Consider the following 12,672-nt stretch of genomic DNA (forward strand, 5'->3'; position numbering starts at 1 on the left):
GTCCTTGTAGCTGACAGGACGAGGACTACCCTTCCTGACTGCTGGCTTCTCCAAAAATGGAGAATGGAGGTACTCACAAAGGAATTGGGAACAACTTTTTAAAGCAGAGGTGTCTTTCCCCAAGACCACGTAGCCATGCCCGGCAAGTGTAGCATGATCCTGGGAAAAGCCATCTTTGGCTTGAATTTTAGATATTATTATTATTTATTTTATTATTTATTAGATTTGTATGCCGCCCCTCTCCGTAGACTCGTAAATGTTACGTAAAGATAGTAAATGTTACACTCTATTTGCTATCACCAGTGCGATACTTCTGAATATGTTGGAGCTAAGAATCCTGGATACCTACACAGCATATTACTGGTCACCTGCAAATGAATTCTGGACATTGTTTCTTCAAGACTTTTGGAGATGCAAATGTAAGAAGGGCACATTATATTAACATTTTAACAATTTCACATGCATGACATCACACCATTAATTTATATGCATGTTATGTTTATTTATTTTTCAATGGAAGAGGCTACATTTCTGAAATAACTGTAAAACAGCCAAGACTATTTGATTAAGAAAATGCCCTCGATTCTTCATTTTTTTGTCAAATACCATTTATTTTAATGTCACATTACTATTGGAGTTTCTGATTGTTGAAAGGAAAAATAGAGACCTGTTCTTGAAGTTGTTTTCAGATATTCTTCATAGAAACTATGACAGCAGTTGACCAATTGTTCTGGAAACCTTCTTTCAATTCAAAACTTCCACAACTCCATTATACTAATGATGTCAGTATAAAAATCTTCAACAAGACTGCATGGTACATTAAGCATGGGCATCATGTTTAGCCTTAAAAGAGTTAGCTTTTATAATTTCTTACAAAATTGATTGGAGAAGTAATGTTTAAACAAATTGCCCAGCTCTGGAATAGGCTTGACCAAACTTTGCAAACAGAGGAATTGATGGTAACACCGTTAAGAAATCCTAGAGGGAGGGAAAAGATGGAAAATGTGTGAAAAATTAAATCGGCCTCCACCTTAAACTAAATACTTTTCCAACTGTGCTACTATGTGTACAAAAACATTATGACGAACTTAGCTTAATTATAGACATTCTGTTAGAATAATTTTTCACATAAATAAGTCATATATATATATATATATATATATATATATATATATATATATATATATATATATATAAAGAATAGTCCTAAAAATGCGAGTTCCAGGTACATACGTGAATGATGAGGCAGCAGCCATCTCGATCACCGGAACATAGAAACTTTAATAAAACCACTTAGCTTTCGTTAGCTGCTGCTAACTTCGTCAGAGTTTTAAAATGCCGTGGGAGACAAACATCTTTATAAAGCATTATTCAGTCTGCTCATTGCCCGTGTCACGGGGCCACACCCTGTCACGGGGCCACACCCTTCCCTCCCCCCTGCGGTAAGCCTAATTGTAGGCTTAATCATTTGGGGAGGGAAAAAGGCAACAGACACGAGTAAAAGCGGCAGGTCTCCCTACAGCTAGCAGGATTAAGCCTCACAATTCCACCCCCTCCCTTGGGGAGGGAAAAAGGCAACAAACACGAGCAAAAGAGGTAGATCTCCCTTCAGCCAGCATGATTAAGCCCACAATTAGGCTTACCGCAGGGGGGAGGGAAGGGTGTGGCCCCGTGACACGGGCAATGAGCAGACTGAATAATGCTTTATAAAGATGTTTGTCTCCCACGGCATTTTAAAACTCTGACGAAGTTTGCCTGCACATGTGTTTAAATGTTTTCAGAGGGAGGGCTTATTTTCGGGGAAAGGTTTATTTTTGGAGGAGGGTTTATTTTTGGTGAAACATAGTAGTAAAGGAAAACCCAAAGGTAATTACCTGGGACTTCAATGACTCAATCTAACTTTGAAGGATGTGATTTGATATTATGACAACTATGCTGAACAGCCCATTTAAAGTTATTTCCTAAATATAATGTTGTAAACGTTGTGCAAAATCCAAACTAATGAATTTTAGAAACAAATAAGAGAGGTAGAAAATGTTTTAATTCTTCCTTGCCAGCCTCTGATTGGATTAACTGTAAAACATTATACAAAATATGTACAATATTTATTTAATTGCACGTCTATTAACTTACTTCTAAGTGAAAAGATGAAAGAAAAAGAATTGAGTAATGTGACTGCTAGAGGCTACTGAAGCTGATAAAGGTCTCTTTCCCTGATGCTTCAAAAAATATTTCTGATGAATTTCTAGGTACCTTGAGAACAAGAAACTTCTTTGAAAAAATACAAACATTATAATGAAAATGTGTTTTGCCAGATTCCAGGGAATATAACAGATTCCTCTTCTCCCCGTAAAAAGACAGTTTATATTTTAAAAAAGCTAAAACTGGGGCCTGGTTTGTATTTGGATAATTAGGTTTTATTGGGATAAATAAGGGGGGACGACATCAAATCACAATAAACTTGTTGGAAGTCACAATCAGAATGTAATAAAAAAAACAGCTGTCATTATTTTACTCTCAGTAAATCTCTGCTTCCGTCTCTCATCAGGTTAAAGCAAGAACAGCTATTTCTGACCCCAGAAATAAGCTCTGATTTGGGAGAGCAGACGGCTTTGGCTATTAGGATGACTTGCCAGACAATAACAACAACTGACTGCCAGAATTAGCTCCTTGGGACAATTTAGATTCCTTTGAAGTGAATGGCTTTTTAAGCTGGAACTGATCCAACGTCCAGCTCCAAATCCAAGTCAAAATGACAAAGAGGAAGTCTACTGTGTCATTCTAGTCCCCGAGCATAAGATTACTTTATGTTGGCAGCTGTACTGTTTATCTTGTTGTTTAAAAGCTATTTCACTACATGGTCACAGCTGAATATTTAAACTAGTGGATCTGGTCATGGGTTGCCTCTGACTGTAGTAAGATAAGTCCCCACTAGTCCTTAGAACAACTGACAATTCACAGGATTGTGTGATATTATGCCAGTGAAAGAGTATATTAAAATGTGATTGCCTTCCTATTTTTCTCATTATTCAGAAAATATAATAAATGCCCAAATTATTCACCAGATTTTGCTGGCTAGTTCATCCAAGCAAGCTTGATGCATTATCTGGTCATAAATCCAAATGAATTGTCTTAGACCAGTGATGGCGAAATCTATGGCACAGGTGCCACAAGAGGCACATGGAGCCATATCTACTGGCATATGAGCCGTTGCCCTAGCTCAACTCCAACGTACATGTGTGTGCTGGTCAGCTAATTTTTGGCTTGCACAGAGGCTCTGGGAGGGCATTTTTGGCTTCCTGAGAGGCTCTGGAGGGATGGGGGAGGGTGTTTTTACTCTCCCCCAGCTCCAGGGAAGTTTTTGGAACCTGGGAATGTGAAACATGAGCCTACTGGGCCCACCAGAAGTTAGGTAACAAGCCATTTCTGGTCTCGAAAAGGCCTCCGGAGAGGCAGGGGAAGCTGTTTTTGCCCTCTGCAAGCACTGAATTATGGGTGTGGGCCCTTGCACATGTGCGATAGCATGTGCACATGCTGTTTTGGCACCTGAGGAAAAAAAGGTTCATCACTGTCTTAGACTCACTGATATTACATAGGAGCACTTTGGAAATAGCTTATTCCTACGTTTAAAATCACCTCTGAAATGTATATTTTAAAAAACTACGACTGTCATAAAACAGTTATAGATCTATTACTTTATTGGGCCATTTTAAAACAGTAATGCCCTCTTTTTGAGAAAAGGAACTCAATACACAGGCTTTTTCTTAACTGACTGTTTTATTTATTTATTTCTTTAATTCCTGTCTGTTATTAAAGAAAGTAACAAGTCATTCTTTTTCTTTTTTTGCATCACTACCTTTTTTTCATTTTTCTTTTTCAAATTCTTTCTTGTCTGTTAAGAACCCAAGCCTGGAAAAATTTCCCAGGAAATTTCAGAGCGGCACGAAAGCCCGGCCAGTTTCCTGCCATTCCCCCTTTAATCCCAGCCATCTCGGGCTTTTCTGGGCTGCCAGAGGAGCCTTTCGGTGGCGCTTAAGGAGGCTTTGGCAGTCCAAAGCGAATGGAGCATTTTCCTTTCTCTGGGCGCTTGAAGAGGGAATAAACCTCTGCCAGCGACTGTCCTCCTCCGCTTCTTCCTCCTCCTGCCACCCAAATTCCAAGCTTTTATTTCTTTCCTAATGGATTTGCACACATTATTTGCTTTTACATTGATTCCTATGGGAAAAATTGCTTCTACTACTTACAAACTTTTCTACTTAAGAACCTGGTCACGGAATGAATTAAGTTCTTAAGTAGAGGTACCACTATGTGTGTGTGTGTGTGTAGCTACAACACCGGTTAGCAAAAATCTTGATATCTCCATTCTTCTCTCTGATAAACAGATGGCTATATGAACAACATATGGAAATATTCAGGAGAACCTAAGTTGAGGAATGTTTAGGTAAGAGGTAGAAAATCATTGAACCTTCAACAGTATATTATAGTGTGGCAACTTCTATTATGTTGAGATGGAAAAGATTATAACTATATTGGATGTGTCACTAAAGAAAAGTTTCTCAGGCATATGTTTAAACTGAAGACCAGGACATAATTACACTGAAGCACAATGTATTTGGTTTCTTGACAGAATTTATATTGGAAATAGAGAAGTCTAAAGAGGGATTCTTATGCAAATTATCCTTTCATTTTATAGTTTTACAATAAAAACCAAAGATAGTCATTAATTATGCAATAGAATATAGCAAGTTAATGTGATTGATTAAAGTTAACCTCACTGATTGGGTTAATTCATACGGCATCTTAGTCCTAATGACCAAAATCACTTGTTTCAAAATTATCTTTTGGATGAAAAAAAAACCCCTCTTCACACTTTGCTTCACAAACAGAATCGACAATCCTAAACTTAATTCTAAAGTTAAGATTTATAAATGAATTCTGCAGTTTTCATTCTCACGCCTACAACTAAATTAAGGTCTATGGACTACCTGAAATGATTATTTCATTGGGTACCAATCATATGTTTCTATGTAAATAAAAAAAAGGTATGTGTTGTTGTCAAATGTTGTCCAGTGCAATTGTACTTACATTTTATTTGAAAAAAGGCACTTAATAGCAAAGATATCTTACGAGGACTCAGTGGGAGGTTCTGCTTCAAAATCAATGGCAAAAAATATGCCCCCCTCCATTTAACTCTAGGGGTCCTTATCCAAGTCTTTCCTGAAATCCCAATGACTGTAATAGCAAAATAAGAGCTTTGAACTGAGAAGCTGCAAGCTGCAAGATACTTCACAAACTTTTAATGACTATGCAGTGCTATTTAACAGGAAAAACAAAAGGGATGAGAAAAGAAAAATAAAGGGGGGAAAAGTGGAAATCTACTATTAAAATAAAATGTGAATCTAATAAATTGGGGCTTCCCGTTAATCAAATTAATACTGGTTAGTGTAGTACTAGGGCTTTTGACATGACAAAATAAGTGTAACAGGCCCTTTTGTCAATACAACACATATGTCATTTAAAGTGCTCAAAGCCACTAAGCTATCCTAAAAAAGATTGATTTATCTGCTCCAATGTTTCTTTGGGGCAAACTTTCCCCAAACTGAAACCAATTAGCGGGCCTGGCACTTGTAGTACAGAATGTAGGTCAGCATCAAGTAATAAAAAAGTATTGACTTTTCTGTGTCTGTAAGCAGCATGAAAGGGGTACCATGGCCTTGTCGTATATGAAAAGAGCTCCATTAATTTCACTTATTTCAACAAGGGCTGTCAAATACTAATGCTGCTATTGCACTTTTCACACAAAGTACATTGACACCACTACTGGTCTCAGTGAAACCAAGTTTAAAATATTTCAGCTAATGAAAGGGTCCTATACTATAATTTTCAATTCCTACTTGTACATCTAGACACCTTAAGTAGCATTGCTCAGAAACAGAGAGATGAGGTGGGATATTAACCATAACCAGCAATTACTTCTCAGGGCTAAAGGAATCTGATTCTTATTTATAACCTGATCAAAATAATCAACCAGAATGGTAGGCATTATCTTTCCATGAAGTTATATCAGTTGTAGATTTTGCTATGAATAAACATTTTTAAAAATTAATGACTCATCATTAGGGTTTTACAAACGTTAGAAAAGGAGCACTTCACAAACTTTTGTTATGAAGAAAGTTGGTGGACTACCAGAGGCTACAATTTAAATGTCTCTGATGTAACTCATTCTGCACTACAGTATATACAGTATATTATTTTTCAGGGGGAAAAAACTTAGCTAAACAAAGAAGGGAATTTATTCTGGTCATTATTCCTACATTTTCCAGCCTACCATTCGTCATCAACAAATCCGTAGCACCTCCAACCAAGAATAGGAAAGCACACCCCTTACTTCCTCAATTCAATCCAAATCCAATCTAGAATCCAAATCCAATCTCAAATGCAAACTAATAAATGCAAGGAGTGTAGTCAACAATTTTGTCAGAATTCCTCCTCCTCTTAGACACCAACATCTTCGACATTATCTTTGCATGGCTAAATGCATCCTATCCAGACTCCATCATCACATCAAGTAACTATCTTGTGTTTTGGTCTTGACTACGAAATCCGAAGAGGAGGCAGAGTAGCTATATTCTACAAAAAATCACTAAATCTAAAAAACATCCAAATTACACATGATCTTATCCTCCCTGAAACTATTATATGTGATCTATCCTTCAATGCCACACTTCACTTCCTACTGTGCTACAGAGCTCCTGACTATGACATCACACATACAAATAAATTAACCTCACTACTAACGTGGACAACCTCCTGCCCATACCCCATTATTTTCCTTGGTGACCTCAACTTCCCACACACCACTCTAATATTTACCTGAATAATGCGAAACCCAAGTACAATTTTAGGAAAGCCAACTATGAACTCATATAAGCCAATCTCTCAATTCTTGACTGGCAAACTCTGTTTTCTAGCTGCAACACTAATGATAACCTCTACAACACATTTTACTCCAAATTAAAAGAATTATCAGATTACATGTCCCACTAATAACAACCAGAAGCAAGAAAATTCTGTATTTATTTAGTGGCATATGCTTTTGTAATGACTTTTGAAGCTGGCAACATGGCCTTTTTTGTTTTTCCGAAACGTGGCCTCCAGGAAGGACGTCTTCATGACGTCAAACCTCCGCCCATGGAATTCCCTATTGGTATTCCCCACCTCCTTTCCAGCCTCCAGATCGGCCAAAAACGCCACTGCTGATTGCAAAAACGGCACTCCGCCGGGCGCCACCGCCTGGCTGTAACCTTCTGAAACAGCCGGGCGCTTCTCGGCAGCCTCCGGAACCCGAACCCAAACTTCTGGGTTCGGCGTTCGGGAGAACGCCGAGAAGCCCCCCCCCCGGCTGTTTTAAAAGGTGACAGCAAGACGGCACCCAGCGGAGTGCCATTTTGCGATCTGCGGTGGGTTCGTAAGCCGAAAAAAGTTCGTAAGAAGAGGCAAAAAATTTCCGAACCCCGGGTTCGTATCACGAGGGGTTCGTATCACGAGGTACGACTGTATTTCTAAAATATACAAATTTTCATTGAGGCTGGAAATTGAAAATGAACAAGTTAATGATTGCATGGTAAGATCGGCTAAAAATATTGGATACAATATATAAATGTGGTACTGGAAAACATGGACAAAGGGGTTGAAATTTATAATAAGTTACAATCTTACAGAGAATTTCTATGAAATAATATATATATGGTATATATCACTGGAAAGGTTGTAAAAAATGCATAAAGGGGCTTCGAATATATGTTGGAGATGTAAATACAAAATGACATTTTATCTCTTTGGATTTGTAAAAAACCTAAAGTTATTAATTAGAAAAAATAGTAACTTAATTTTAAAAAATTGAAAGTTAATGTACAATTCAGAGCAGAGATATTTTTGTTGGGTTGATGGATAAAAGTTTGGATAAATTGCATGCCATTTTTTAAATGCAGTGATACCTCGTCTTACGAACACCTCTTCATACAAACTTTTCATGATAAGAACCCAGTGTTTAAAATTTTTTTGCCTCTTCTTCCGAACTATTTTCACCTTACAAACTCGAGCAGCTGCCGCTGGGATGCCCAGAAGCACTGGGATTTCCCTGGGAATCTACGCCTCTGAACTTCCCTTGCCAGCCAAAGCGCCCCATTCTTGCATTGCTGGGATTTCCCTGAGGCTCCTCTCCCTGGGATTCCTTTCATTTTTGCCAGTGCTGCTTTGAATCCCATCGACAAACTCCCCCCTTCCAAACTGCATGGGGAAAATGAGCAGTGTGGGGTGGACAAATCGGGAGGGAAAGAGTCATGGAGCTCAAGAGAGGAGAAAGGTGTGGGGGAAATGAGCAGAGTGGGGTGGACAAATACTGGAGGGAAAGACTCATGGAGTTCAAGAGAGGAGAAAGGTGTGGGGGAAATGAGCAGAGTGGGGTGGACAAATACTGGAGGGAAAGACTCATGGAGTTCAAGAGAGGAGAAAGGTGTGGGGGAAATGAGCAGAGTGGGGTGGACAAATACTGGAGGGAAAGAGTCATGGAGCTCAAGAGAGGAGAAAGGTGTGTGGGAAATGAGCAGAGTGGGGTGGACAAATACTGGAGGGAAAGACTCATGGAGCTCAAGAGAGGAGAAAGGTGTGTGGGAAATGAGCAGAGTGGGGTGGACAAATACTGGAGGGAAAGAGTCATGGAGCTCAAGAGAGGAGAAAGGTGTGGGGGAAATGAGCAGAGTGGGGTGGACAAAAACTGGAGGGAAAGACTCATGGAGTTCAAGAGAGGAGAAAGGTGTGGGGGAAATGAGCAGAGTGGGGTGGACAAATACTGGAGGGAAAGACTCATGGAGTTCAAGAGAGGAGAAAGGTGTGGGGGAAATGAGCAGAGTGGGGTGGACAAATACTGGAGGGAAAGAGTCATGGAGCTCAAGAGAGGAGAAAGGTGTGTGGGAAATGAGCAGAGTGGGGTGGACAAATACTGGAGGGAAAGACTCATGGAGCTCAAGAGAGGAGAAAGGTGTGGGGGAAATGAGCAGAGTGGGGTGGACAAATACTGGAGGGAAAGAGTCATGGAGCTCAAGAGAGGAGAAAGGTGTGGGGGAAATGAGCAGAGTGGGGTGGACAAAAACTGGAGGGAAAGAGTCATGGAGCTCAAGAGAGGAGAAAGGTGTGGGGGAAATGAGCAGAGTGGGGTGGACAAATACTGGAGGGAAAGTCATGGAGCTCAAGAGAGGAGAAAGGTGTGGGGGAAATGAGCAGAGTGGGGTGGACAAATACTGGAGGGAAAGAGTCATGGAGCTCAAGAGAGGAGAAAGGTGTGGGGGAAATGAGCAGAGTGGGGTGGACAAATACTGGAGGGAAAGAGTCATGGAGCTCAAGAGAGGAGAAAGGTGTGGGGGAAATGAGCAGAGTGGGGTGGACAAATACTGGAGGGAAAGACTCATGGAGTTCAAGAGAGGAGAAAGGTGTGGGGGAAATGAGCAGAGTGGGGTGGACAAATACTGGAGGGAAAGAGTCATGGAGCTCAAGAGAGGAGAAAGGTGTGGGGGAAATGAGCAGAGTGGGGTGGACAAAAACTGGAGGGAAAGACTCATGGAGTTCAAGAGAGGAGAAAGGTGTGGGGGAAATGAGCAGAGTGGGGTGGACAAAAAAGGGAGGCAAAGACTCATGGAGCTCAAGAGAGGCTATTTTCTCCTTGCTCTGTTGGGACTGCCACCTCTTGCCACCTCTTGCTGTCCCTCCCCCCATTCCGTTCACCTCAGCCTCATCTGCCCACCGCTTTATTTTTTTAAGCCTTAATGTTTTGGATTTTCCTAATGGGCTTGCACGCATTATTGGCTTTTCCATTGATTCCTATGAGAAACATTGTTTCATCTTAGGAACTTTTCACCTTACGAACCTCGTCCCAGAACCAATTAAGTTCGTAAGATGAGGTATTACTGTATATTATAAGAAAAGACTGCTATAGACTCAACGCTGGAAGAACCCAACAATACCTATTAATGGAAGAGTGGTTTGTAAAGCTGATGGGAAGACATAATTTATATTTTTGCTATTCAAAAATTAGTTGTACTCTTCCTGACTGCAGAGAAAAACAAAGTAATAATGCATTTATTTCTTAGCCAATTATAAATAGGGCCGTGGTTCCTATTTTGATCCTGAGCTTTCTAGGAATATAACTGCCTATTTTCAAGTGTGCTTTCACATCTGCAAGAATTAGAAACAGCTGTTTTACCCCTTCCTAGAAAATTGAATTCTGCTACAGTAAAGTCAAGTCTAATTTACACTTCATAATTAAACTATAGTTTATTGGCTAAGGAAAAAATATTTAAAAACACATGAAAGACTACAAAAAAAGGTTAATTTTAGTCTGACTGAATTGTGTTTAGCTGAGGTATTATAATATTGCATCATGTATGCTTATACGTTTACTATATTTCTGTCTCTATAAGGGTGAGTAAGATATATATTTAAATAATGAAGTACCCATAAATTGCAAAATAATAACTTGCTTTATTTTTCCTATATCATATATTGAAAAAAAATACTGTGGGTTATTATTTTGTCCTGGCACTTCCTAAATACGCCTAATATCTATATTTCAACCCAAATTGCCAGAGATAATGTTCTATTTTTGGAACGAATGCACTCTTCATTACAACTAAATTAAATTAAGACAGTGATGTGAATTTCCTCACAAGCTATTTCATACTTGGATACCCTTGAACTTTACTGAATCAAAGCTAAAAAACAAAAGTACAGATGAAATTGTTGGACTGGCGTTTTCAACTTATTGACGGTTGTAACGGAAACGGTCTGAGCCTTACATGATAATCTCCAAAATTATTTTTTTCTAAACAAGGGATAACAGATAATTTTCCCTACATGTTTAAATAAATTGTATTTATCAAATGTAACATTTGCCACTGTATAATAGATATTTTCATTAAAACAGCAAGTTCACATGAAATGGGGATTATCCCTATTATTACTGTTTATACATAAGATGTGTTAAAAGATTATTAAGATTAAGAAATATTAAACTCCAAAAGTTTATTCTTACATTTTTTTACTATCTCTTGAGATAACAAAAAGATAAAATGCAATATAAGCAAGGCTCTTTCTTTTTTAAACCTATCCCCAAATATATGCATACTGTTCAGCACTGTTTTGTGCTGGTTCACTTGCCTTCTACAATGATGGTCCAAATTGGCCCAGTTCAAGGACCCTGCTTTGTGGGGTGTACAGTACCCACTCCTTTTAAATATCTACATGACACCACTAGATGAGATCATCCATCACTATGGGATGAGATATCACCAGTAACCTGATGATACCCAGCTATATATCTTCATCCCAAGTAAAGTGATTGTTGCTGTGAATATTATTTTGCAGTGTCTGGACGCTGTGGGGGATTGGGATAAGAAACAAGATACTTCAGCTGAACTTGGTAATGGTAAAATGGAATGATTATGGATGGACCCTTCTGTATTTAAGTGTTTATAATTTTTTGTCTCCTTCCTGAAGAGCAGGTGGCAACCATGGCTAAGGGGGGGGGGGGCTTTGCTCAACTCTTTCCTGGATAGAGATGCTCTCCATTTGGTCACTCATTGCTCTAACCAAATCCCGTTTGGACTATTGCAATGTGCTTGACATGGAGCTTCCCTTGAAAAGTATCTGGAAGCTTCAGCTGGTGCAGAATGCAGCCACAGAAAAGCTGTACTGACCACCCAAAGAAGCGAGCACATGTAACATCTCTGCTCTACAAACGATACCAGTTTGCTTCTGGGACCAATTCAGGATGTTGGCTGTGACGCATAAAGACTTATGTGGCATAGCGTCAGGCTATATAGGGAACTGGCTTTGTCCCATTACATTGGCCAATCCACCTGGTCAGGCAAACCCCATATTAGTTAAAGAACTCCCACTGGAGGGGGCTAGAAAGAGAGCCTGTTCATAAAAGGTACTTTGCAGTATGAAGTATTGTTTTAAAATACTTTTCAAAAGAAACAACGTCATAAAATCCTGAATGGTTTAAAATCTTTTAATGGTTTCTTTTAGAAAACAGGCAGGCTATCTGTGAATTCATCAGATTTTCCTGATCAAAAGTCTGCGGAGAGGGGCGGCATACAAATCTAAATAAATAATAATAATAATAATAATAATAATAATAATAATAATAATAATAATAATAATAATTTCCCTCAGCCTGCCTTCGCTGGGAAACCCCACCTCCGGACTTCCGTTGCCAGCCGAAGCGCTGGCATTCCCCTGAGGCTCCCCTCGCTGGGATCCAAAGCAACGCCGGCAAAAATGAAGGGAATCCCCCCTTCATTTTTGCCTGCGCTGCTTTGAATCCCAGCGAGGGGAGCCTCAGGGGAATCCCAGCACTTCGGCTGGCAATGGAAGTCCAGAGGCGGGGATTCCCAGTGTCGCAAGGCAAAAGGGATGACTTTTGGGATGGGGTTGCACGCATTATTTGCTTTTAATTGATTCCTATAGAGAAAATTGCTTCGTCTTACAAACTTTTCATCTTACGAACCTGGTCACAGAACGAACTAAGTTCGTAAGACAAGGTATCACTGTATTTTCTTTGTCTTTTCCCCCCTTTCACTAAAGGAATTGTGAGCAGTATTTGGAATGTCTTGT

At 39.5% G+C, this 12,672-nt stretch overlaps 1 protein-coding gene across 3 annotated transcripts in view; it reads right to left on the reverse strand.

Moving 5' to 3' along the window:
- Nucleotides 1-481: 481 nt before the first annotated feature.
- The window catches only part of SPATA17 (spermatogenesis associated 17), a 108,489-nt gene continuing 96,298 nt past the window's right edge, over nucleotides 482-12,672 (reverse strand). For all 3 annotated transcript variants that reach the window (XM_070734403.1, XM_070734404.1, XM_070734405.1), the window contains one exon: nucleotides 482-978. In XM_070734403.1, the coding sequence (XP_070590504.1) occupies nucleotides 898-978 (81 nt within the window). In that variant the 3' untranslated portion in view covers nucleotides 482-897. The remainder of the gene's footprint in view (nucleotides 979-12,672) is intronic.

Source organism: Erythrolamprus reginae, chromosome 1, assembly GCF_031021105.1.
Source record: "Erythrolamprus reginae isolate rEryReg1 chromosome 1, rEryReg1.hap1, whole genome shotgun sequence".
Taxonomy (NCBI): Eukaryota; Metazoa; Chordata; class Lepidosauria; order Squamata; family Dipsadidae; genus Erythrolamprus; species Erythrolamprus reginae.